This window comes from Nerophis ophidion, unplaced genomic scaffold (assembly GCF_033978795.1).
Source record: "Nerophis ophidion isolate RoL-2023_Sa unplaced genomic scaffold, RoL_Noph_v1.0 HiC_scaffold_87, whole genome shotgun sequence".
Classification (NCBI taxonomy): domain Eukaryota; kingdom Metazoa; phylum Chordata; class Actinopteri; order Syngnathiformes; family Syngnathidae; genus Nerophis; species Nerophis ophidion.
In genome coordinates, this window is record NW_026907009.1 from 232,698 (window position 1) to 260,537 (window position 27,840).

The 27,840-nt window shown below is 39.4% G+C and overlaps 1 protein-coding gene across 2 annotated transcripts; it reads left to right on the forward strand.

The window, feature by feature from the left end:
* Positions 1-225: 225 nt before the first annotated feature.
* LOC133547313 (zinc finger protein OZF-like) lies at positions 226-27,054 on the forward strand. Of its 2 annotated transcripts, none has more exons than XM_061893044.1 (3): positions 226-640; positions 14,013-14,231; positions 25,805-27,054. In XM_061893044.1, the coding sequence occupies exons 1-3, from the start codon at positions 559-561 to the stop codon at positions 25,909-25,911; spliced, it is 408 nt and encodes a 135-aa protein (XP_061749028.1). In that variant the 5' UTR covers positions 226-558; the 3' UTR covers positions 25,912-27,054. The 2 variants fall into 2 exon arrangements, with proteins under 2 accessions (XP_061749028.1, XP_061749027.1); XM_061893043.1 differs by lacking the exon at positions 25,805-27,054 and adding an exon at positions 18,041-21,565.
* Positions 27,055-27,840: the final 786 nt, after the last annotated feature.

Below are 27,840 nucleotides of genomic sequence, written 5' to 3' on the forward strand. Positions count from 1 at the left end.
ACGGGGGCGCCACTGAACCCCAACATTAAAGCTGTGTTTGATATACTTTGAATTTATTTTTGAAAAACAAGACACTCGTTTGTATCACATTGCTGTTCAAATAAATATTACAGGTTATAAAAGCATGGTAACAGTGACAGCAGGCAATATCTTATATAGAGCTACCTCTTCGTCCACTCGGCTGTGACGTCATTCCAAGCTTCCGGTGTAAACGGAAAACAGTAGAACAGAGCAGTACTGCCTTGTAACGTCAAGTGTGCAGCACATGGACGGAGAAAGACAGTCTTAGTATTTGTTATCCAGTTTGAAATATTTACGTCGTATAAAATACATCTTTGATTCTTTCTTTAAGGATAAAGTGGTCTCGATGCGCTAGAAGCACTGTGCCGCTTCTCGTGCTATCTTTGCTTGTTAGTTAGCTTAGCTCGCTAGTTAGCTTAGCTTGTTAGCTGCTAACAAAGAGACGCGGACGCTATCAACACATCGCTAAGTAGAGATCAAATGTGTGAGTAAAGTGTTGTGATTGTGTGAAAATGTGCGAAAGAACTATAGCAAAGTATGAGGAGGAACTTTGTCTTACAAAACTACAAACTACTGGACGCTGTTTTCAAGAAACATCAAGTTGTGTTACACAGAACAGGTTAGTTTACTTCTTACTCTCACATCTTTACTAACTTTACATTTCATTATTAACACTTCTTCAGTAGGAAGATGCTTTGTCTTGTGGGGATGATGCAATGCTTTGATTTAGATCAGGGATCTCAAACACGGCACGCGAGACGTTATTTTGCGGCCCGCACCCGTTCGGGCTCCAGTACTCTGGAATGCCCTCCCGGTAACAGTTCGAGATGCTACCTCAGTAGAAGCATTTAAGTCTCACCTTAAAACTCATCTGTATACTCTAGCCTTTAAATAGACCTCCTTTTTAGACCAGTTGATCTGCCGCTTCTTTTCTTTCTCCTATGTCCCCCCCTCCCTTGTGGAGGGGATCCGGTCCGATAACCATGGATGAAGTGCTGGCTGTCCAGAGTCGAGACCCAGGATGGACCGCTCGTCGGGACCCAGGATGGACCGCTCGCCTGTATCGGTTGGGGACATCTCTACGCTGCTGACCGGCCTCCGCTTGAGATGGTCTCCTGTGGACGGGACTCTCGCTGCTGTCTTGGATCCGTTTTGAACTGAACTCTCGCGGCTGTGTTGGAGCCACCATGGATTGAACTTTCACAGTATCATGTTAGACCCGCTCGACATCCATTGCTTTTGGTCCCCTAGAGGGGGGGGGGTTGCCCACATCTGAGGTCCTCTCCAAGGTTTCTCATAGTCAGCATTGTCACTGGCGTCCCACTGGATGTGAATTCTCCCTGCCCACTGGGTGTGAGTTTTCCTTGCCCTTTTGTGGGTTCTTCCGAGGATGTTGTAGTCGTAATGATTTGTGCAGTCCTTTGAGACATTTGTGATTTGGGGCTATATAAATAAACATTGATTGATTGATTGATTGATTAATATGAAAAATTAATGTTAGTGCAGCCCGCGTGTTTTATATGAACGGCGCCTAACAGCGGTGTACTTGCATACTCTTGATTCTTCCGGGAGACTCCCAATTCTTCAGTGCCCCTCCTGAGGTAATCATTCTCCCGAATTTCATCCAAAATAACAATATTAAGGGGGCACCGTGGAGGAACTGCTTTTAGCATCCTCTACAACCTGTACAAACAGCGTGCCAGCCCAGCCACATGCCGTATTTGGCTTCTGTAGATGCAGTAAACAACTGCAAGACATAGTTGATCAACAGCCATACAGGTCACACTGAGGGTGGCCGTATAAACAACTTTAACACTGTTACTAATGTGCGCCATGGTGGAAAGGCGGACGAGACGGCAGGTTGTAGAGGACGCTAAAGGCTGTGACATCGCGACACGCCCTTAATATTGTTGTCCGGGTTAAAACCGGGAGAATGCTTGCCCCGGCGGATTGTCGGGAGAGGCACTGATATTTGGGTGTTTCCCGGAGAGATCGCCACAGTTGGCAAGTATGTTACGAGGGCGGGAAAGCCATTCAAAGAAGGTGAATTCATTAAAAAGTGCATGTTGGATTTTTTAAGAAATATTTTCTTGCAGCCCAGCCTCACCCGGTTTCTGCATCCAGTGGCCCCCAGGTAAATTGAGTTTGAGACCCCTGACTTAGATTCTTCACGAAAAGGAGACAGTTTGAGGTTGATGTTCCTCTCAGTTTGTAACAATGTGTGATTGATTGATTGAAGGAGTTATGAGAAGTTTGCATAGGAAAGGGTACACTTTCATCACGGTACACATTCACTGCTGCAAGAAAGCCTGAGATGCTTTCAGTTGAAATATATATTTGAACTCACACAGTACTATGTAGAAAGTAGCATTTAAAATACAAATATACTGCAAGAAAATACATGCAAATATAATTTCAAATAGATAAAAGGCTATGTTTATTCCCAGTTACGAGTAGCCGCAAGCAGTAATATGTTTCTTTTTGATAGGGACTTCCAGGTATGGCAGGCAAACACATTAGAACATTTTTGGAGTGAGATCTAGGTTGAATGTGATTTGTACAACTACCTTTGGTGTTATAATGGTGAATATATTTTGAAGTATCTAGACAGGTACATGGGTATTTTAGTGGTATGGTGTATCTTGTACACCAGACCAACTGCAAGAAGATGTACTCTGTCGGCCACCAAGAGCCTCCCCACGTTAAGGAAATGGTTGGCTGAAAGGTGAGGCCGAGATGGACGGTTAAGCAGAAGCCCAATCATTTTGTTTTGGGCTGTCTGGAGTTTGTTTTTCAGGGCTTTTAAGGCATCACGGTACCAAACATGAACTCTGTAGTCAAAGTGGGGTTAAAGGCCTACTGAAATTAGATTTTCTTATTCAAACGGGGATAGCAGGTCCATTCTGTGTCATACTTGATCATTTTGCGATATTGACATATTTTTGCTGAAATAATTTAGTAGAGAACATCCACGATAAAGTTCGCAACTTTTGGTGCTGACAAAAAAGCCTTGCCTTTACCGGATGTCGCAGACAATGACGTCACAAGTGTGGGGGCTCCTCACAACCTCACACTCTTTTTACTGGGAGCCTCCAGCAGCAAGAGCTATTCGGACTGAGAAAATGACAATTTCCCCATTAATATGAGCGAGGATGAAAGATTCGTGTTTGAGGATATTGATAGCGACGGACTAGAAAATAAAATAAAAAATCAAGTTAAAAAAAAAAGGTTATTGCATTGGGACTGATTCAGATGTTTTTAGACACATTTACTAGGATAATTCTGGGAAATCCCTTATCTTTCTATTGTGTTGCTTGTGTTTTAGTGAGTTGAGTTTGAGTTTATTTGGAACATGCAAGCATACAACATGATACATCACACATACAACATGATACATCACACATGCATGTATACAACATGATACATCACACATACAACATGATACATCACACATACAACATGATACATCACACATACAACATGATACATCACACATACAACATGATACATCACACATGCATGTATACAACATGATACATACAACATGATACATCACACATACAACATGATACATCACACATGCATGTATACAACATGATACATCACACATACAACATGATAAATGATAATTTGATAAATGGGTTGTACTTGTATAGCGCTTTTCTACCTTCAAGGTACTCAAAGCGCTTTGACACTACTTCCACATTTACCCATTCACACACACATTCACACACTGATGGAGGGAGCTGCCATGCAAGGCGCCAACCAGAACCCATCAGGAGCAAGGGTGAAGTGTCTTGCTCAGGACACAACGGACGTGACCAAGTTGGTACTAGGTGGGATTTGAACCAGGGACCCTCGGGTTGCGCACGGCCACTCTCCCACTGCGCCACGTCGTCCCTTACATACATCACACATGCATGCATACAACATGATACATCACACATGCATGCATACAACATGATACATCACACATGCATGCATACAACATGATACATCACACATGCATGCATACAACATGATACATCACACATACAACATGATACATCACACATGCATGTATACAACATGATACATCACACATACAACATGATACATCACACATACAACATGATACATCACACATGCATGTATACAACATGATACATCACACATACAACATGATACATCACACATGCATGTATACAACATGATACATCACACATACAACATGATACATCACACATGCATGTATACAACATGATACATCACACATACAACATGATACATCACACATGCATGTATACAACATGATACATCACACATGCAACATGATACAACATGATATATCACACATGCAACATGATACATCACACATACAACATGATACATCACACATACAACATGATACATCACACATGCATGTATACAACATGATACATCACACATGCAACATGATACATCACACATGCATGTATACAACATGATACATCACACATACAACATGATACATCACACATGCATGTATACAACATGATATATCACACATGCAACATGATACATCACACATGCATGTATACAACATGATACATCACACATACAACATGATACATCACACATGCATGTATACAACATGATACATCACACATACAACATGATACATCACACATGCATGTATACAACATGATACATCACACATGCAACATGATACAACATGATATATCACACATGCAACATGATACATCACACATACAACATGATACATCACACATACAATCTGATACATCACACATGCATGTATACAACATGATACATCACACATGCAACATGATACATCACACATGCATGTATACAACATGATACATCACACATACAACATGATACATCACACATACAACATGATACATCACACATACAACATGATACATCACACATACAACATGATACATCACACATACAACATGATACATCACACATGCATTTAGACAACATGTTACATCACACATACAACATGATACATCACACATACAACATGATACATCACACATGCATGTATACAACATGATACATCACACATGCATGCATACAACATGATACATCACACATGCATGTATACAACATGATACATCACACATGCAACATGATACATCACACATACAACATGATACATCACACATACAACATGATACATCACAATTTCCAGTTTCTATTTTCAACATGTTGGAAAAGGAGTAGGAAGAAGCAGAGCTTATTTATTCCTACCCCTTTTCTTTACATAACAGTTGCTAAAACTTTTGTTCACTTCCTGTTCTCAATGTATTCACAATGTATACTCCATAAGTAATAAGTAATCACAATAAAATTAAATAAATAAATAATTGGTGAAGTAAGTTTTATTCCATACGATGAGATAAGTACGATTATTTTGAGAATGAATGGGTGAATAAAATCAGAATGTTTATTATCATGGTTCTTTTTCTTTCTACTTTGTAAACACTTCCAGTTTGAAGAGTTTCTTGAAGTGGATGATATTAGTACATTGTTTGATTGCTTTGCTTAATCCATTCCATCATTTAATTCTACATACTGATATACTGAAGGTCTTAAGTGTTGTACGTGCATACAAATGTTTGAAATTACATTTTGCTCTAAGATTATATTTCTCTTTTGTTGAGAAGAATCGTTGTATATTCTTGGGAAGCAGGTTATAGTTTGCTTTGTGTATAATTTTTTCTGTTTGCAATTTCACTATGTGGTGGAATTTCAGTATCTTTAATTCAATAAATAAAGGGTTTGTATGTTGTCTATATCCAACATGATGTATTATTCTAACTGATCTTTTTTGTAACACTGTTAGTGAATGAAGTGTACTTTTGTAGTTATTTCCCCATATTTCTACACAGTAACTCAGATATGGTAACACTAGTGAGCAGTAGAGAATATAAACTGATTTTCGGTCCAGAACATATTTTGGCTTTATACATTATTGACGTATTTCTTGTTACTTTTATGTTGTATATTCTTTACATGAGATTTCCAGTTCAATTTATCATCAATCATTATACCTAGAAATTTGGTTTCATTTACTCTTTCAATTTCTATTCCGTCTATTTGTATTTGTGTTTGACACTTCTTTTCTACTGTTACCAAATAGCATTATTTTAGTCTTACTGAGATTCAATGATAGTCTGTTTTTGTCAAACCATTTTTTTAATTTGTTCATTTCTTCTGTTATTATTTGTATTATCCTCTTTGTGTTCTCTCCTCAACAAAACGCTGTTGTTTCATCCGCAAATAATACTAACTTTAAATCTCTTGTAACTTTACAAACGTCATTTATATAGAGATTGAATAATTTAAGTCCCAGTATTGATCCCTGAGGTACACCACAGGATATATTTAGTGTTGTAGAAGTGTGTTCGCCTAGTTTCACGTATTGTTTCCTGTTGGTTAGATAACTTCTTATCCAATTGAAGACTAACCCTCTGATGCCATATCGTTCCAGTTTTTTGATTAAAATATTGTGATTAATTGTGTCAAATGCTTTAGTTAGATCCATAAACACTGCTGCTGCACATTTTTTACTATCTATTGCATTGGTCATTTCTTCTGTGATTTCAATTAAAGCCTTTGAAGTTGAAACATTAGCTCTGTATCCATATTGGTTCTCTTCGAGTATTCTATTTTTATTTATGAAACTCTAATCTTTTATTGAACAGTTTTTCAATGATTTTAGAAATTTGTGAAAGTAAAGAAACAGGTCTATAATTTGTAAATATATGTTTATCTCCAGTCTTATAAATTGGTGCAACTTTAGCTATTTTCATTTTGTTTGGAGATGTACCTGTTTGAAATGATAGGTTACTAATATACATTAATGGTCCTGAGATCTCATCAATAACCTTTTTTATCGTATCCATATCAATTCCGTTACAATCAGTTGAAGACTTTGATTTACATTTTTTCACGATTTTAACTATTTCCTCCTGTGTCACATTTCTGAGGAACATGGAGTTGGGATTTCGCTCTATGGTATCATTATAGTCCTCAATTGAAACTGGGTCTGGAATCCTTTCTTCCAATTTTGGTCCAATATTTACAAAGTAGTTATTAAAGCTTTCGACTACTTCCTTTATGTTGTCATTATGTTTATTTCCATCTAAGACATGGGTGTGAAACTCTGGTCCGCGGGCCAAACATTGGCCCACCGTTTAATTTCATTTGGCCCTTGAGGCAATATCAAATTAACATTAGAGCTGGCCCGCCGGTAACACCACATTCACCGCTAATACTCATACTTGCCAACCCTCCCGATTTTCCCGGGAGACTCCCGAAGTTTAGTGCCCTTCTCGAAAATCTCTCTGGGCAACCATTTTCCTGATTTGCACCCGGACAACAATATTGGTAGCGTGCTTTAAAGGCGATGCCTTTAGCGTCCTCTACAACATGCCGTCATGTCCTCTTTTCCTCCATATAAACAGCGTGCTGGCCAAGTCACATAATATATGCGGCTTTCACACACACATACTTGGCCAACAGCCATACAGGTCACACTGAGGGTGGCCGTATAAACAACTTTAACACTGTTACAAATATGCGCCACACTGTGTGAAGTGAAGTGAATTACATTTATATAGCGCTTTTCTCCAGTGACTCAAAGCGCTTTACATAGTGAAACCCAATATCTAAGTTACATTTAAACCAGTGTGGGTGGCACTGGGAGCAGGTGGGTAAAGTGCCTTGCCCAAGGACACAACAGCAGTGACTAGGATGGCGGAAGCGGGAATCGAACCTGCAACCCTCAAATTGCTGGCACGGCCACTCTACCAACCGAGCTATGCCGAGCTATGAACCCACACCAAACAAGAATGACAAAACATATTTCGGGAGAACACCCGCACCGTAACACAACATAAACACAACAGAACAAATACCAAGAACCCTTTGCAGCACCAACTCTACAATATACCACCAAATCCCCGCCCACCTCATTTTAATTTTATTTTCAAATTTATTAGCCTGTGGAAAAAGTTAATGTTGGTATTTACCTCAGAAGGCTGCAAATAGAAAAGAGGCCTTAATTTTTTAAGTTAAATTCTATTTAATATACCACTGAAGTTTTTTCCTTTGTTTTTTAAAAGTTGATTTTGCACTATTACGTTATATAAGCTCTGCCTGTTCCATGGGAGGAAGCCTGAATACCCGGAGGGAACCCACGCAGTCACAGGGAGAACATGCAAACTCCACACAGAAAGAACCCAGGATTACTCAGGACCTTCGTATTGTGAGGCAAATGCACTAACCCCTGTTCCACCATGCTGCCATATTTAAGCCTTGCTTGTTTAATATTCATTGCAAAACTTGTTTGGGTCCCTATTAAAAGGCAATGTGTTCAACCTTGGCCCGCGGATTTGTTCAGTTTTAAATTTTGGCCCACTCAGTATTTGAGTTTGACACTCCTGATCTAAGAAGTATTGGGGGTAATCCCTCTTAGTGCCATTTTTAATAATGCTATTGAGAATGCCCCATGTTGCTCTCATGTAATATTCTTTTCTACATGATCGTAGTATGTTTGTTAACTTGTTTTTATACTTTTTGTACTTAACTTCTGCCTCTGTAGTTCTTTGTACTATAAATTTTCTATATAGCGTATTCTTCTTCTTACAAGCATTGTTTAATCCTTGTGTCATCCATGGTTGATTATTCTTTCTATGTTTACTACTGAGTTGTCTCCATGGACAATGTTTGTCATAAAGTATTATGAACTTGTTTAAGAAATGTTCATATGCTTCATCAACCTCTTCTTCATTGTACACATTGTCCCAATCTTGCTTTTGTTGCTCCATTTTGAAAGCAATCATCCTCTTCTCTGTGCACAGTCTTTGAAATGTCCTTTTGTCTTCCATGTTCTTTTTGCAGTTTCCATCATATATTGTAAAAACTGGCAGATGATCCCTAAAGTCGGTTATAAGTAGACCACTTGTAGTGTTATTATCAAAATCATTGGTAAAATATGATCAATAAGTGTGGCACAGTGTCCTGTGATGCTGCTTGGCTTTGTGATTTTAGGATATAAACTGATGCTGTACATTGTATCAATGAAGTCATCAATAGACCTTTGCTTGTTAGGGTTCAATAAGTCAATATTAAAGTCACCACATAAGAAAATTATTTTTTGACCATTGTCCATGTAAGTTGCCTTGATCCATTCTTCAAATGTTTCTATACTTGACTTAGGTGATCTATATATACAACTGATTACTATGTTTTTGCTATTTTCCTGACATATTTCAATGGTAATACATTCTAAGATATTATCTATAGCTAATGACATGTTTTTTAACACTTTGAGGTTCGGGTTCTTCATCACATACACAACTACTCCTCCTCCATTTTTGTTGGCTCTGTTGATGTAGTTTAGTTCATATCCTTCCAGATCAAAATCTATTCCTTTTTTTATCATCAATCCATGTTTCTGTGACGGCGATCACTTTGAAGGGTTTTTTGATGTATTTCAAAAAGTTCTTAATGTTGTTGTAGTTTGCATACAAGCTTCTGCTATTAAAATGAACAATTGACAATTTGTTATCACTTTTAATGATGCTATTGTATTGCTCATCTTTGTAATAAAAACAATTATTACTAATGTGGGGGAAAAAAATTGTATCTGGATCTATATCGTTTTCCAAATCCTTGTTTTTGTGCTCTTTGTTGCAGAAGTTTTGTACTTCCATATTTCCTTGCTCAACAATCTTTGATGTCGTTTCAATAATGTCTATAAGTGTAGATGGATGCAGTCCTGAATCTAGGTCTTCTTTTTTAGTCGTCCCTTGCAGCGTAGTAGTGTTGATGTTGAATTTAGGTGCTTGTTTTCTGCCAGAGTCCATTATCATCGTTGTTGTGGAAGCTGTGTAAACTTCAAATTTGTCCAGGTCTTTGATGTCATTGACAACAATTACTCTTGCCTCTGGACCTCCATTCAGCTTGATGTAGATTTTACAGTTGGCGCTCCAAGTTCCCTGGATTTTTCCCTGCTTTCTCAAGTCGCGTGCTTTCTTGGCGATTCCAGCATTATGTTTAGTGAGATGCTCATTCATGTACACATTTGTTCCCTTCAGCTTCTTTCCCTGTCTCAGCAATGCCATTTTAGATGTTCTGTTTACGAGTTTCACGAGCATGACTGGAGTGGCGTTGTTGTCTCTTCTGTTCAGTGGGATGCATGTTTCGATGGTATTAATGTCGATTTCAATTTCCTTCGATTGCAGAAAGTTGACCACTTGCTGTTCTGCCGAGACAAGGTCCATTTCATCTGGTTCACCTTCATTATTCACAGCCTTCGCATAGGATCTTGGTTTAATTCGGTGCCCTGTCACCATGATATCATTCATTCGTTTATCCTGCTCCATTTCATCTATGATATTCCACAGCATGGAGTTGTCTTCTTGAAGGGTCTTCATTTGTTGGCGCATATCTTCTTGAAAGGTCTTCAATTGTTGGCACGTATCAGAGACTTCATTTTTTCTGGTGATGATTTGAGTTTGCAGACTTTTCACATCTTGTTTGTGTTCTTCCATTGCTTTTTTCAGATCTTTTTTTATTTCTTTCATTTCTTTCCAATCTTCTTTTAATTCATGGAGTATTTTTAGTAGTACTCCTTCTTGATTCCCATCATGTCCTGTTTCCAGTCTCAAATCTTGGTCCCAGTTGTGTCCTGTGTCGGCTGACACCGAAGGTTTTGGGTTTCAGTCTTCTCTTTAACTTTTGGCATCGTGGCAGATCGATGACATCAGTGACTCTTGTGTCTTAAACGGCAGTTACTTTAGCAACTTGCAGCACGTTTAACTTGTTTGTTCCAACAATGCGTGCATTGCGTTGTTCACAGATCGATTTCAGGTGTTAGTCTGTCAACTTATAACTCTGCGACGTTGGAAGCACTTTAAAACAGCTGTAAACTCGCCGTAGCTTTTGGTTGCTAGGCAACCGCTTTGAGCTGCGGTAAGGCGCCGATGGCTTGTGGCAAACGTCTCACCCAACTTGCCTTATTTCGGCGTATCAGTGCCTCACAACTGACCAAAATGAGGTCAAGGATGCCAGGTGACTCTCCTGTGGCTGTGATCGCAAATCAGTGGTCAAAATCTTCAAAATAAAGAAAAAGTCCGGTAGCAAAAGCGGAGCCTTTTTCTTTTGTGTCCTTTCTCATGAACAGGAAGTGACGTATTAGTGAGTTTAACATTATCTGATAGTCGGAGGGGTGTGTCCACGGGTGTCTTGAGGCCAGTCTCTGAGGGAAGTCGACGGCAGCTGTATGGACGGCGCAAGCTTAGCTGATCTCCGGTAAGAAGTGACTTTTTAACCACAATTTTCTCACCGAAACCTGCTTGACCGCTCTGATCCATAGTAAAGTTTCACCTCCGGGAATTTTAAACAAGGAATCACCGTGTGTTTGTGTGGCTAAAAGTTAAAGCTTCCCAACTGCATCTTTCTACTTTGACTTCTCCATTATTAATTGAACAAATTGCAAAAGATTCAGCAACACAGATGTCCAAAATACTGTGTAATTATGCCGTTAAAGCAGACAACTTTTAGCTGTGTGTGGTGCACCGCTAATATTTCCTTACAGTCCGTGACGTCACGCGCGTGCGTTATCATTCCGTGACGTTTTCAACAGGATACTTCGGCGGGAAATTTAAAATTGCAATTTAGTAAACTAAAGTGGCCGTATTGGCATGTGTTGCAATGTTAATATTTCATCATTGATATATAAACTATCAGACTGTGTGGTCGGTAGTAGTGGCTTTCAGTAGGCCTTTAAATGAGTGCTTGTGTCAGAGTCTTAAGTGTATTTCTACCCACCAGCGGGGTGATCCTACTATATAAGAAGTAAGGGTGTACGGAATGCCGGTATTGGTAAAGTACCGTGATACTATCCATCCATCCATTTTCTACTGCTTGTCACGTTTGGGGTCGCGGGGGGTGTTGGAGCCCATCTCAACTGCATTAATCATATTCGGTACTAAACCGCCTCTAAAAAGTACTACTTCTATGTTTACATCACAATGTTTTGCCATCACATCTTCTTTCGTTTTTTTATTTGTAATTATTTATATTATGTTTATAAACTCAGGAAAAATGTCACTGGACACATGAGGACTTTGAATATGACCAATATATGATCCTGTAACTACTTGGTATCAGATTGATACCCACATTTATGGTATCATCCAAAACTAATGTAAAGTATCCAAACAACAGAAACATAAGTGATTATTACATTTTAACAGAAGTGTAGGTAGAACATGTTAAAACAGAAAATAAGCAGATATTTACAGTTAATGAACAAGTAAATTAATAATCCATTTTTTACCACTTGTCCTTAATAATTTTGACCTAATAATAATAGAATATAAATGACACAATATGTTACTGCATACGTCAACGGACTAAATTAGGAGTTTTTCTTTATATACTTACTACTAAAAGACAAGTTGTCCAGTATGTTCACAAACTTGCAATAGGAAACATGTTTGATGTACCCCCAAAACATTTTTTATTTAAAAAAGCCAATAATGCACTTTTCTGTGATCCCTTTTTTTTAGAAAAGTATCAAAATCCATTTTTGTAAAGGTCCCGGTACCAAAATATTGTTATTGGGACAACATTAGTAAGAATATAATTTGTCGGTTGATTCTTTCACTACCTGAGTAGTCATTTTTTCACTGGAGAGATTAGTCTCTACGATGCAGCCAAGAAAGTTAATCTAATTTTTGTTTGTTATAATATTGTCGCCCACTTTGACTGTGAAGTTGTCTACTTTTCTGAGGTTAGGAATTGACCCAAAGACCTGTGTACTTGCAAGTACCGAGGCAAGTCTTATTTCGGCAGTTTGTCATTGAAAGCCTTGCTAGTCTAGGTCTTGAGGATTCTAGCTTCTCTTGTATTGTGGCCGTTAGCCTCGGTTCTGTTCTTCATGGGTACAGAAAATGATGGAATGATCACTTAAGCCGCATACAGTAGTTCCACTTGTGGTGATTTGAGACTGGTCAGAAGTAACAAGGAGGTCTATGAAGGTTTAACAGGACTCACTCACCCTGGTAGTTTGCTTAATGAGCTAAGTGAGACTATGTTGGTGGCACAGTTTAGTGAAGGTTTTAAAAATGGGTGCATCCTTTCAGGACATATCAGTGTTCCAGTCCCCAAGAAGTAAACCTGTATCAACATGTTTACATAAAACTCACACAGTCACTAAATACATTTTATACTGTAAACAAATCTAATCAAAGTTATAATTTCACTTCTTAAATCTGACTTACAAGTATCAATAAGTGAACGTAAACAATTATTTTCAATAACTAAAGTAGTCAAAACTTGAATTATTAAAAGAACATAAAGGTGACTGACTTTCCTTCAGCGTGTCGTAGATGGTCTCCAATTCCTAAAGAGGAATTGTTGATGGAGATACTCCATAAAACAGCACATAGTAAAACATGTTTTGGTAAAAGTTCCTTTTGGCCCAGCCAACAAAATGACCTCAAGAAAGTATGTTGCATGATAACAAAAACATACCATGAATGTTTTTTTTGTTTTTTTAGTGATTTTGGAATTATATTTTTTTTATTTCCATGATATTGAAGTTATGGTAATGACAATATCATTATAATATTATGGTTAAGTTTACAGATAAAGTTTAGGTGTCATAGACCGTATACACAAAACAATATTTACCCACTTTACATCAGTGAAGTTAAGAATGCTTCAATCAATCCTGCCTCGTACTTATACAAACTTTTCAAATTGCCCCCCATCAAATTTCCAAGTCTGTTTTTGTACTCACTGTACCACTTTTGAATAATTTTTAGGAAAAAAGTAGGTATTTCCAGTGTTTTTATTGGTTGTTTTGCTACACACTTTTAACACAACACACAAAAGAACACAAATCATGTCATTGTGTTAACAGTGTCAGTTCAAAACTATTTCTATACTCTCTTTATCTTATTTACTTATTTACCCAACAGACGTCCAGCAGCCTCCTCACATTAAAGAGGAAGAAGAGGATCCACAGCCCCCACACATTAAAGAGGAAGAGGAGGAAGTGTGGATGAGTCAGGAGGGAGAGTGTCCTATAGGGCAGGAGGAGGCTGATGTCAGCAAGTTTCCACTGACTGTTGTCTCTGTGAAGACTGAAGAGCATGAAGACAAACCACCTGAGTCCTCACAGCTTCATCACAGTCCAAGTAAGCACAACATTATACAAGATTATACAAGAATGACAAACACATTTCAGGAGGACATTCTCACAGTAACACAACATAAACAGAACAGAACAAATACCCACAATCCAATGCATCCGTGACTATTCCTGGCTACATTATGCACCCCGCTAGCACCAAACCCTGCCCCCCCCAACCCCGCCCACCTCAAGCGACACACGGGGGGGGGTTGGTGCCAGCGGGGTGTATAATATAGCCGGGAATGGTCACGGATGCCTGGGATTGTGGGTATCTGTTCTGTTCGGTGTTACTGTGAGGATGTCCTCCCGAAATGTGTTTGTCATTCTTGTTTGGTGTGGGTTCACAGTGTGACGCATATTAGTATGAGTGTTTAAGTTGTTTATATCACAACCTTGAGTGTAACCTGTGTGGCTGTTGACTATATGCCTTGCAATCTCGTACGTGTGATGACAGAAGCGGTGAAATGCATGCGTCGGGCTGGCACACAGATAGCATGGTGTAAAAGCGGGCGCGATGACATGTCGCAGAGGATGTTAAAAGTAAAGCCATCACGGCGCGCCCTCAATATTGTAGTCCGACTGAAAATCGGAGACTATTAGCCCCGGGTGATGTCCGGGAGATGCACCAAAATAAGGAAACCTCCCGAAATAACCAAGGGGGTCGGTGATTATGCAGCTGAGCCTCATCAGAGTGGCCAAAGAGCTGCATGCGGCTCCGGAGCTGCGGGTTGCCCACCCCTGTTCTAGATGTATTAAGAGTTTATTTACAACATTAATAATATATACATACTATGCCAAATTAAAAAAGGTAAGCTTTTAGTAAATTTGTTTGGGATTCTGTTTTTTGTAATTGGTTTTCAATCTTCATTATTTACTTCAAGTTATTACAATACCTCTGTCTCTCTCTCTTATGTATGTATGTATATATATATATATATATATATATATATATATATATATATATATATATATATATACATGTGTAGGTGTGGGAAAAAAACCACAAGACTACTTCATCTCTACAGATCTGTTTCATGAGGGGTTCCCTCAATCATCAGGAGATTTTAATGGAAGTATTCACATACAATGGTTTATATAGAGCACAGAGTGGGTGGGTACAAGCAGGCGTAGGGTGTGGTGATTGGCTCATGTGTTACCTAGGAGGTGTTTCCGTCTGTGACGACATGTTGAAATGATTTCACTGCGCTTGTTGAGGGATGATAGATCTGGATGATATATAATAAACAGTTTCTCTTTTAAGCATAAGTTGCATCTTTTATTACCACTGTTGTAAGGTGTGCTGGATGCAAGAATTTGCCATGTTATTGAATATTCAACATTATTGTCTTTGAGGTTCCAAATGTGCTTGCTGAGTTCTGTAGAATTCTGCAAAGTCTGGTTTTTAAAGGAGGCATTGTGATTATTCCATCTTGTTTTGAACGCTCCTTCGGTTAATCCTACGTATGTGTCGGATGTGTTAATGTCCTTGCGTATTACCTTTGCTTGGTAAACGACTGATGTCTGTAAGCACCTTCCGTTGAGAGGGCAATCAGGTTTCTTGCGACAGTTACATTCATTATTGGTTTCAGAGTCGTTTAGTCTAGGGGTAGGCAGGACTGCCTACCCCCAGACTAATAATGAATGCACTATTCTCCGGATAATCCAATCAAAACATATATATATATATATATATATATATACACACACACACACACACACAGGACTGTCTCAGAAAATTATAATATTGTGATAAAGTCCTTTATTTTCTGTAATGAAACTAAAAACATGGAAATGTCAGACATTCTGGATGCATTACACATCAACTGAAATATTGCAAGCCTTTTATTATTTTAATATTGCTGATTATGGCATACAGCTTAAGAAAACTCAAAAATCCTATCTCAAAAAATTAGAATATTTCCTAGGACCAAGTAAAACAAAAAGATTTATAATAGCAAAACAAAATCAAACATTTGAAAATGTCAAATAATGCACTAAGTACTTGGTTGGGAATCCTTTCGCATGGATTACTGCATCAATGCGGCGTGGCATGGAGGCAATCGGCCTGTGGCATTGCTGAGGTGTTATGGATGCTCAGGATGCTTCGCTAGTGGCCTTAAACTCATTAGCATTATTGGGTCTGGTGTCTTACAGCTTCTTCTTCACAATACTCCACAAATTCTCTAAGGGGTTCAGGTCAGGGGAGTTGGCAGGCCAATCGCGGACAGTAATGCCATGGTCAGTACACCAGTTACTGCTGGTTTTGGCAGATCATGCTGGAAGATGAAGTCATCATCTCCATTGAGCTTTACAACAGATGGAAGCATGGAGTGCTCTTGGTACACAGCTGCATTGACTCTAGACTTGATTAAACACAGTGGACAAAAACCAGCAGCTGACATGGCTCCCCAAACCATTGCTGACTGTGGGAACACACTGGATTTCAAGCAACTTGGATTTTGCTCCTCTCCAGCTTTCCTCCAGACTATAGCGCCTTGACTTCCAAATGAAATACAAAATTAGCTTTCTTCTGGACTCTGGACCACTCTGCATAACAGTGTGGTACGCCAGCTGCACTGAAGCAGACAAACAGGCGAATTAGAGGGTCATAAAGTCTGCACAAAAAATTATCGGCTGCCCCCTCCCCTCCTTGAAGCATTTACATAACTCCCGTTGCCTCAAGAAAGCAAAAACCATCACCAAAGACAGCACACACCCTGGCTACCACCTGTTCCACCTGCTACCATCAGGCAGGCGCTACAGGTGCTACAGGTGCATCAGAGCCAGAACAAACAGGCTCAGAGACAGCTTCTTCTCCAGAGCTGTCACCATGTTAAAATCTAACTTATAATAATAATAATAATTCACCCCTGTACAATATCATGCCCTAATACCCTACTGTGCAATACTGATTGGTATTTATTACTTCCGTACTCTTGTCTTGTTCTGTATATTGTACAGTATTTTGTATTTCTACAGTGTGCTGTATATTGTACAGGATTGCTTGTTATTTTTATTGGATAGTTGTCTGTTTATTTCAATTGTTAGTTTTTCCTTTATTACCTCTTGTGTTATTTATTTCACCCCATATTTGTTCCCACAACCGCCACTCAAGTTGGAGTCTTTAATCTCGTTATATGCAAATATAATGACAATAAAGTCTATTTTATTCTATTCTATTCTAATTAGGCTTGCACGCTGTCAATTCAGGATATAGGGGGCGCTAAAGGCAGTGCCTTTATGGCACTCCCTGAATATTGTTGATCCGGTAAAAATTGACAGGGGCTTCGAGAGAATTGGTGCCCTGAAATTCAGGGGTCTCCCGGGAAAATTGGGGACGTGGGCAAGCATGACCTATCAAGCGCCGTTCAGATTAAACTCATGGGCCGCACCAACATAAAATTGTCACATCAAAGCGCGCGCCGCATAATAACGTTTCGCGGAACGCAATTTTGCCCGCGGGCCGCATGTTTGAGACCCCTGCTCTAAACCTAAACCAAAATCATAATGATCAAAGACGTCCAGCACATTAAGGTGAGTTAAAGTTCATGAAAAGTTTTACTGTCAAGCTCTTACAAACTGTTCTCAAACTCCACACACATCATTGTTTTTGTTTTTCAAGATATAGATGGATGCTGTCTTTTTAATGTAGGTGGAGAAAATGAATAACTTTATAGGGGTGGGCCAAAGAAAAGGTAAACTAAATAAATGCATAACGTGGAGTGCTGTCTATTTGGCCTAACTCACCTGTGAATAGTTTGAATACTGCAAACTTCAATAAGTAACACCTCATTTGTGTTGTATGTTCTGCAGACGTCCAGCAGGTGTCAGCAGAGAGTCATGAAGAGATTCCCTCCAAGCAGCAGGAGTGGAGCTCCAGTGTGGGACAGAAGAAGCTCGAGCCCACTCATATAGAGGAAGAAGAGGAACTGTGGGAGCAGCTTCCAAGGTTGGAGGAGGTTAATGACGAAGATGATATAAAGTCAGAACCAGACAGCATCTTTGCTCCACTGTCAGACATGGACCACATGATGTCAGACTCTTCTGATCACAGTGACCACATCCAAAAACCTTTGAAGAGTAAAAATGACTCTGAAGGTGATACGAGACATCAAAATAACAGCAAACACTTTGACTGCTCTGAATGTGAAAAATCTTTTAGACATAAGAGTAATTTTACAGTACACATGAGAACACATACTGGAGAGAAACCTTATACTTGCCCTGTTTGTAAGAAGAGTTTCTCCAGAAAGCAATACATGACCACACACATGACAATACATACTGGAGAGAAACCTTTTACTTGCTCTGTTTGTAAAAAGAGTTTCCCCAGAAAGAATGACATGACCACACACATGAGAACACATACTGGAGAGAAACCTTTTGCTTGCTCAATTTGTGCTAAAAGATTCAACGCTAAGAGTATCATGACATTACACATGAAAATACACACAGGTGAGAAACCTTTCACTTGCTCTGTCTGTAAGAAGAGCTTCACCAGAAAGCATCACATGACCACACACATGAGAACACACACTGGAGAGAAACCTTTTACTTGCTCTGTCTGTAAGAAGAGTTTCTCCATGAAGCCTGACATGACCACACACATGAGAATACATACTGGAGAAAAACCTTTTACTTGCTCTGTTTGTAAGAAGAGTTTCTCCACAAAGCGTAACATGACCACACACATGAGAACACACACTGGAGAGAAACCTTTTATTTGCTCTGTTTGTAAGAAGAGTTTCTCCAGATGGCAACACATGACCACACACATGAGGACACACACTGGTGAGAAACCTTTTCCTTGCTCTGTTTGTAAGAAGAGTTTCTCCATGAAGCCTGACATGACCACACACATGAGAATACATACTGGAGAGAAACCTTTTACTTGCCCTGTTTGTAAGAAGAGTTTCTCCAGAAAGCAATGTGTGACCAAACACATGAGAACACACAATGGAGAGAAACCGTTTGTGTGATAAAACAATCAGGTTTAAGTATCAGGTCAGTAAACACAAGTGTGTAACAGTCATGGAAGCTGCAGGGATTTAAAAACACTTATAAACAGTGATTGTGCTAAATGTACTTTAAAAACACAGCATGATTAATATGAACGTATATTTTATGTTCAATGTTGTGCTTCTTATCTTCTACTCTTATATGTTGTCCTGTAATGACTTTTTAAGTTGTGTGCATTTATTGAATATTATATATGTTGCTAAATTTTTATTCTATTTTCCCATTGTTAAAGAGAGGTCATCTTATTTTTTATTTTTTTTTTCCAACACATTTTCTCCATTGCACTTTATTGATGTTATTTTCCAATTAAAAGTATGAATTAATAACATTGTTAAAACAATTTGGACCCTAAGTTCGGACACAGATTCATCGTCATCATCATCATCATCATCAGAATACTGGATGAAACTTTAACATTACTTTTTTTAATATAAGTGTGACCTCAATATTCCTCGATAATAAGACTAAAAATATAGATTTAAGTACCATATTAGAGTGCCTCTTGTAGTATTCCACCTCGCCACATTGTGAGAAGTGGGGGCTAGCAGTTGCATGTTTTTATCATGTTTTATCAGCGAGGAAGACAGCATTTGTCTTTACTTTTTTGTCAGATTCAAGTTTTAATGTTCTTTTCATTAATAAATTAATCACTATGGCTGGCAATATTAAGGATTATTTATAGATATTTAAGAACAAATTCCCTCTTTGACAGGTAGCAAAATGACTCCACAAAATGTGAACTAGCAGCTGACTCAGTAAATATTTTTTAAATTTTCTAATTAGTTAACTATAAAGAGTAACATCCATCCATTTTCTACCGCTTATTCCCCTTTGGGGTCGCGGGGGGCGCTGCTGCCTACCTCAGCTACAATCAGGCGGAAGGCGTTGTACACCCTGGTCAAGTTGCCGTCTCATCGCAGGGCCAACACAGATAGACAGACAACATTCACACTCACATTCACACATTAGGGACCATTCAGTGTTGCCAATCAACCTATCCCCAGGTGCATGTCTTTGGAAGTGGGAGGGGCCTATCCCCAGGTGCATGTCTTTGGAGGTGGGAGGGGCCTATCCCCAGATGCATGTCTTTGGAGGTGGGAGGGGCCTATCCCCAGGTGCATGTCTTTGGAGGTGGGAGGGGCCTATCCCCAGGTGCATGTCTTTGGAAGTGGGAGGAAGCCGGAGTACCCAGAGGGAACCCACACATTCACGGGGAGAACATGCAAACTCCCCACAGAAAGATCCTGAGCCCGGGATTGAACCCTGACTACTCAGGACCTTCGTATTGTGAGGCAGACACACTAACCCCTCTTCCACCGTGAAGCCTTAAAGAGTAACATGACGGTGGAAATTTCACAATAATTCACCAAAAATCGGAAATTGGGAATGATTTCTTAAGATGCAGACGAACCAGGTGGCACCATGCAGTAAAAAAAAACGGATGTTTTTGATAAACGAACAAAAACCGAGAGCAACAGGGAACTGTGAAGACAACAAAACAAACCGCTGAAACCCAGCAAAACTCTCACAGGAAATGTGGAGCAGACGGCGTCCACAAAATATGTGCGTACTCGAGCTTGACATCAAAAAGGATAGTCACCCGTGAACAAAGAATAATGTCCGGACAACAAAGGTAGCAAGAGGATCAATTGAAATAGTCTTGATTGCAAACAGAAAAAAGGTGAGGGGAAATGCTCGGGGACAGAAGTGAAGCTGCCACGGGAAAACACCAACAAAACTGGGAGAGCCACCAAAATAAAAGCACAGGACAGGAATTCAAACATTAAACAGCGGAAAACACGAACAAAATGTGAACAAAATTTGCCAGATGTGACAAATGGAGTGTCAGAAATGAGCTGAGCCAAGATTGACAGGCTGGATAATGAGGGAGAAGCAATCTAGTGTCATGTCAGCACACTGGGACTGGAAGGCAGGATTCACACAATCTTCTTCTCACTTCTCTCTCATGTGGAGACTACAGTCCGCATGACAGAAGTCACTACTACAACTACTCTTATTTCATTTAAATGTATTTTTTACTTACAAATTATTATTATTATTGTTTTTTTCATGGACATCCATCATCTGACATTGTTATCCATTACATCATATGTGCATACATCATACATCTATTGTCTGCCTGAAAGATCAAAATATTATTTTTTGTTTATTTCCCAACGATGACACCTGCACCCCTCCGCCACAAAAAAAGAAAGACAGCAAAAAAACGAAAACAAAAAACAAAGTAATAATAATATTAATAACAAATAATATAAACAGATAAAACTATATACATATAGGGAGTAATCTTTTTTTTTTTTAAAACAGTTTAATCACTAATTAGAAAAAAAATTAGTCTTATGTGGCGTGACATAATCAACCCAGTATTCCCAGTATGAAGTAAATATCTCTAGTTTATAAATAATAAAAGCTGTTATCTCCTGTGTTTTATAAATGTCCATTGTGATTTCCATCCATTTCTTCAAAGTCGGGCTCTCCTGTAATATCCATTTCCTGGTAATGCTCTTTTTACAAACCACTAGTAGGATATTCATGAAGTATTTCTCTTTTTTCAGCCAATCCTGAGGTGCGATGTGTGAAAAACAGAATGTTACTTTCAAGGGGTGATTTGAAAATATCCTGTAGAGCTTGGTGTATCTCTTTCCAATAGTCCTTTATGGCAGAGCAGTCCCAGAAAACATGCTAGTGGTTTGCCTTTAGATTCCCACAATTTGTCCAACAGGCAGGGGAGTTGTTATCATACTGAGACTTCTGAGAAGGTGGAATAAAACTTTCCCAGCCAAACTCTCCACTTGGGTGAGCTGCTACAAGTCCATTGATATCTCCATTTCATTGTCCATTCTTCCTCAGATGTAGTTATCCCTCCTTCCTTCTCCCATTTTGTTTTAACATATGAAGTTAAATATGATTTCTTATACAAGCATGAAACACTTCTATCAATAGTTTCTGAATTATATGCTTTTGTAAACAGTTCAATGAAACAAATGCTTGTCTTTGTTACATTTTTCACCTTCATATTAACAAAATGCTGCAACTGCAGATATTGATATAAGTCTTGTTTTTTTTTAAAATGTGTCCTTTTAAAGGGGAACATTATCACAATTTCAAAAGGGTTAAAACAATAAAAATCAGTTCCCAGGGGCTTGTTATATTTTTTGAAGTTTTACTCAAAATTTTACCGGTCTCGGAATATCCCTAAATAAAGCTTTAAATTGCCTTATTTTCGCTCTCTACGAAGACACTGGCCATTTCCCTGTGACGTCACACAGTGCTGCCAATGTAAACAAACAGTGGCGAATACCACAGCAAGATATAGCGACATTAGCTCGGATTCACACTCGGATTTCAGCGATTTAAGCGATTCAACAGATTACGCATGTATTGAAACAGATGGTTGGAGTATGAAAGTATTGAAGAAGAAACTGAAGCTATTGAGCGAATAGCTATTGACGCTATTCATAGCCATAGCATGGCCGAGTAGCTGCGTTAGCATCGCCGGTAAAATGTGCGGACCAAACGATCAGGACTTTCGCATCTTGTGACACTGGAGCAACTTAAATCCGTCGATTGGTAAGTGTTTTTTTCACATAAAATGTGGGTGGAAGGAAACGTAATATAGTTGCAAATGCATCTGCAGGTTATCCATACATCTCTGTGCCATGTCTGCTTTAGCACCGCCGGTAAATAGCATGTTAGCATCGATTAGCATAGCATGTTAGCATCGATTAGCTGGCAGTCAACATCAACAAAACTCACCTTTATGATTTCGTTGACTTTATCGTTGCAAATGCATCTGCAGGTTATCCATACATCTCTGTGCCATGTCTGCTTTACAACCGCCAGTAAATAGCATGTTAGCATCGATTAGCTGGCAGTCATGCCGCGACCAAATATGTCTGATTAGCACATATGTCAACAACATCAACAAAACTCACCTTTGTGATTTCGTTGACTATCGTTGCAAATGCATCTGCAGGTTATCCATACATCTCTGTGCCATGTCTGTCATCGCCGGTAAAATGTGGAGACACTCTGGCACATTCAATGGGGGTCTGGCGGCAGACACTTTGGCATCTTGGGGCCAGTGGTGCAACTTGAATCCCTCCCTGTTAGTGTTGTTACACCCTCCGACAACACACCAACGAGGCATGATGTCACCAAGGTTCCAAAAAATAGTCGAAAAAACGGAAAATAACAGAGCTGAGACCTGGTCTTTGTAATGTGTTGAAAATGAAAATGGCGGCTGTATTACCTCGGCGACGTCACATTCTGACGTCATCGCCTCCAGCGCAATAAACAAAAAGGCGTTTAATTCGCCAAAATTTACCCATTTAGAGTTCGGAAATCGGTTAAAAAAATATATGGTATTTTTTCTGCACCATCAAGGTATATATTGACGCTTACATAGGTCTGCTGATAATGTTCCCCTTTAATAGTTTCAAAACTGAGCATTTTTTAATCTTTCATTACACTACATGAAGCTGAATTATTTTTGTTGATCTCTATTGGCAGAGTTTGAAATCGGTACAGCAGTCTTGGAAGTGCATTCCTTTTAATACAATCAATTCTACAGCTAAGGCGAAAAAAAGGAATTAAGTTCCATCGTGCTATGTCATCTTTTATTTTCTTATGTATGGGTAGATAATTTTATACTGATAATGTTGTTATATATTTTGATAAAATGAGGCCCAGGTATTTAAAAGACATATCAGGGGGTATATATATATATATATATATATATATATATATATATATATATATATATATATATATATATATAGTCTCCATCCATTTTGGATGGAGACAATAGCTAAGTAAAACTTGAACTATAGAGATTAAAAAAACAATATAAGAAAATATTCCTTTGTGTGTGATTTTTGTACATAATTTCACTGCTTCTGGGTTATAATTATACGAGAGGAGTTGAGTTTTACCGATGTTGATTTTATATCCTGATAATAGACCCTACCGTTCAAATGAGTGCATTCATTTAGGAAGAGAGTATGTTGGGTGCCAGAGGAAGACTAAAATGTCATCCACATCTGGCCAATTTATACTCTCTCCCTTTAATTATGATTCCTTTAGAATTTCTCTAATCTGTTATTAATAGATTCTTCACAGAGAATCTTTGTTTACAAACTGAGCACTTGATTTTCCAGTGTGCATTCTTTTGTTTATCAAGTTTTTCTTAGAGCATCTTTTTTTTTTTTTTTTTTTCACAAACTGAGCACATTAATGGTTTGTCTCCATGTGTGCATAGAATCTTAAACTCTTCAACACAGAATCTTGTATTACAAACTGAGCTCATTAATGTGTTTTTCTCCTGTGTGAATTTGTTTGTTTATCAAGTTTTGTTTACACAGCATCTTTGTAACAAACTGAGCACATTAATGGTTTTTCTTCAGTGTGCATAATTTTTTCTGTTATCATACGTTTCTTCACAGATAATATTTTTATTACAAACTAAGCACATTTATGGTTTTACCCAGTGTGTAATTTGTTTTATTTGTTATCAATAGTTTCTTCACAGATAATCCTTTTTTTTTACAAACTGAGCACATGAGTGTTTCTCCAGTGTACATTATTTTGCTTGTTATGTTTTTTTCCAGAGCATCTTTTATTACAAACCGAGCACTTTAATGGGTTTTCTTTAGTTTGTATTTTGTCTGTTATCAAAAGTTTCTTCACGCAGAATCCTTTTTCACAAACTGAGTACATTAATGGTTTTTCCCGAGTGTGCATTCTTTTGTTTGTTAGCACTTTTTTTTACAGAGCATCTTTTATCACAAACTGAGTACATTAATGTTTTTTCTTCAGTGTGCATTATTTTGTTCATCAAGTTTTTTCACAAAGACTATTTTATTACAAACTGAGCACAATAATGTTTTTACTTCTGTGTGTATTTTTTTAATCTGTTATCAATAGATTATTCGCAGAGAATCCTTGTTTACAAATTGAGCTTTTGAATGTTTATTCTCCAATCCGCATACTTTTGTTTATCAAGTTTTTCACAGAAAATATTTTATTACAAACTGAGCACATTAATTGTTTTTCTTCATTGTGCATTATTTTGTTCGAGTTTTTCACAGAACATCTTTAAAGGCCTACTGAAAGCCACTACTAGCGACCACACAGTCTGATAGTTTATATATCAATGATGAAATATTAACACTGCAACACATGCCAATACGGCCTTTTTAGTTTACTAAATTGCAATTTTAAATTTCCCGCGGAGTTAAAACGTGGCGGAATGATGACGTTTATGATTACGCGTGCGCGTGACGTCACAAATTGTTGGGGACATCTTGGCTCACGTCCACACACGGCTAATAGTCGTCTCTGTTCAACGCGTAATTACAGAGTATTTTGGACATCTGTGTTGCTGAATCTTTTGCAACTTGTTCAATTAATAATGGAGACTACGAAGAAGAAAGTTGTTGGTGGAAAGCAGTGGATTCAAAGATAATAATTAGTATGTGATCCTAGTTCAAATTTAACAGATTATATAAAACACCTTGTGTTTTATTTTATTGCTAGGACAGCAGGTGACCCCAGAGATCCTCGAGAGGGTTAGAGCTGGGCCAGCCAGGGTTAGTGAAGTCCCATCGTCAAGTGCAGCAGCCCCGAGATGCAGCCCAACATAGCATCTCCAGGTGTGTCTGGAATGCAAGCCAAGCTACGACCACCTCCTGCATTGTTTGATGAAGGACCAGCATCAAGTCCTTCTGATAGTGGTTCTTCCCATGTCAGCTACGTGCCGAGTGGGTCATCGACGTCGGATCCGTGTCAATCTGACGGGCCGCCAGATCCCACACGTACTCCCAAGATGCGGGAAGAGGGCGCCCACAAGGTACCGAAGTACATCATCTTTGAGTCGTGCCTCCAGAGTCTCGTCAAGTGGTGTCACTGTCCAGCCTGTGGCAGCCAGGACATAAGCCCTTCTTGGGATTGGAACGGTACACAGCTGATCATGACCATACAATGTACATCATGTGACCGGAGGAGTAGGTGGAGCAGCCAGCCAAACATTGGCCCTTATGCCGCGGGCAACATCCTGCTATCTGCTGGCATTCTCTTGGCTGGCGGATCTTCTGGCAAGGTATTGCAAGTGCTGAACAGCATGGGAGTGCAGCGTCTACACCGCCTGGAGAGGGGGAACTTCTGGTTGCCTAGTGGAAGTCACATTCAGAACATCCACAAGGACCATGGCCACCTCTTCCCAATTTGTGCTCTTGGACAACTGCACGGTAGAAGTATGCAAAAGAAATGTCTCAAACCAAGTAAGTAGGCAAATAAGTTGCCCGAAAGCAGTGAGGGAATAGCAATATTTTACTGCACATCTTTTGAAAGTGCCCTGCGTTGAGGTGGCGACTTGTACAGGCTGTACGCCGCCTTCCGCCCGATTGTAGCTGAGGTAGGCACCAGCTCCCCCCGCAAACCCAAAGGGAATAAGCGGTAGAAAAATGGATGGATGGATCTTTTGAAAGTCAAAAAATTCAGATAAACTTGTGAATAGATAACCAGTTTTCAAGTTGACTGGAACATTTTGTATAAACATTGTTCTATTTTAAATGTATGTTTAGTCTCACGCTCAGCAGTGAAACTGGAGGAGGTTGTCAACAACAAGTCCCTGCTGAAAGATATCGCCATGCTGTCGAGTAAACACCAGACTTCCAAGGTAGAGGCGTTCCATAGCCTTATCATACAGGTAAGAATTAGGCTGATTGCCTGTCGGTGGTTAGCACCTGCCACTAGGACTTTGGGGGCCAGGGAGCAAATTACTACAACAGTGGTTCTCAAACTTTTTTCAGTGATGTACCCCCTGGGAAAAAATTTTTAATTCAAGTAAATCAGAGCAAAGCATTTTTGGTTGAAAAAAAGACAAAGAAGTAAAATACAGCACTATGTCATCAGTTTCTGATTTATTCAATTGTACAGTATAACATGTACAATAATATGTTTTGGACACTCGGGTGGAGAGAGGGGCGGAGCTTTCTACCGATCACCACCTGGTGGTGAGTTGGCTGCGATGGTGGGGGAGGATGCCGGACAGACATGGGAGGCCCAAACGCATTGTGAGGGTCTGCTGGGAACGTCTGGCAGAGTCTCCTGTCAGACAAAGTTTCAATTCCCACCTCCGGAAGAACTTTGTACATGTCACGAGGGAGGTGCTGGACATTGAGTCCGAGTGGACCATGTTCCGCACCTCAATTGTCGAGGGGGCAGATCGGAGCTGTGGCCGCAAGGTAGTTGGTGCCTGTCGGGGCGGCAATCCTAAAACCCCTTGGTGGACACCAGCGGTGAGGGATGCCCTCAAGCTGAAGAAGGAGTCCTATCGGGTCCTTTTGGCTCATAGGACTCCGGAGGCAGTGGACAGGTACCGACGGGCCAAGCGGTGTGCAGCTTCAGCGGAAGCGGAGGCAAAAACTCGGACATGGGAAGAGTTCGGGGAAGCCATGGAAAACGACTTCCGGACGGCTTCGAAGCGATTCTGGACCACCGTCCGCCGCCTCAGGAAGGGGAAGCAGTGCACTATCAACACCGTGTATGGTGCGGATGGTGTTCTGCTGACC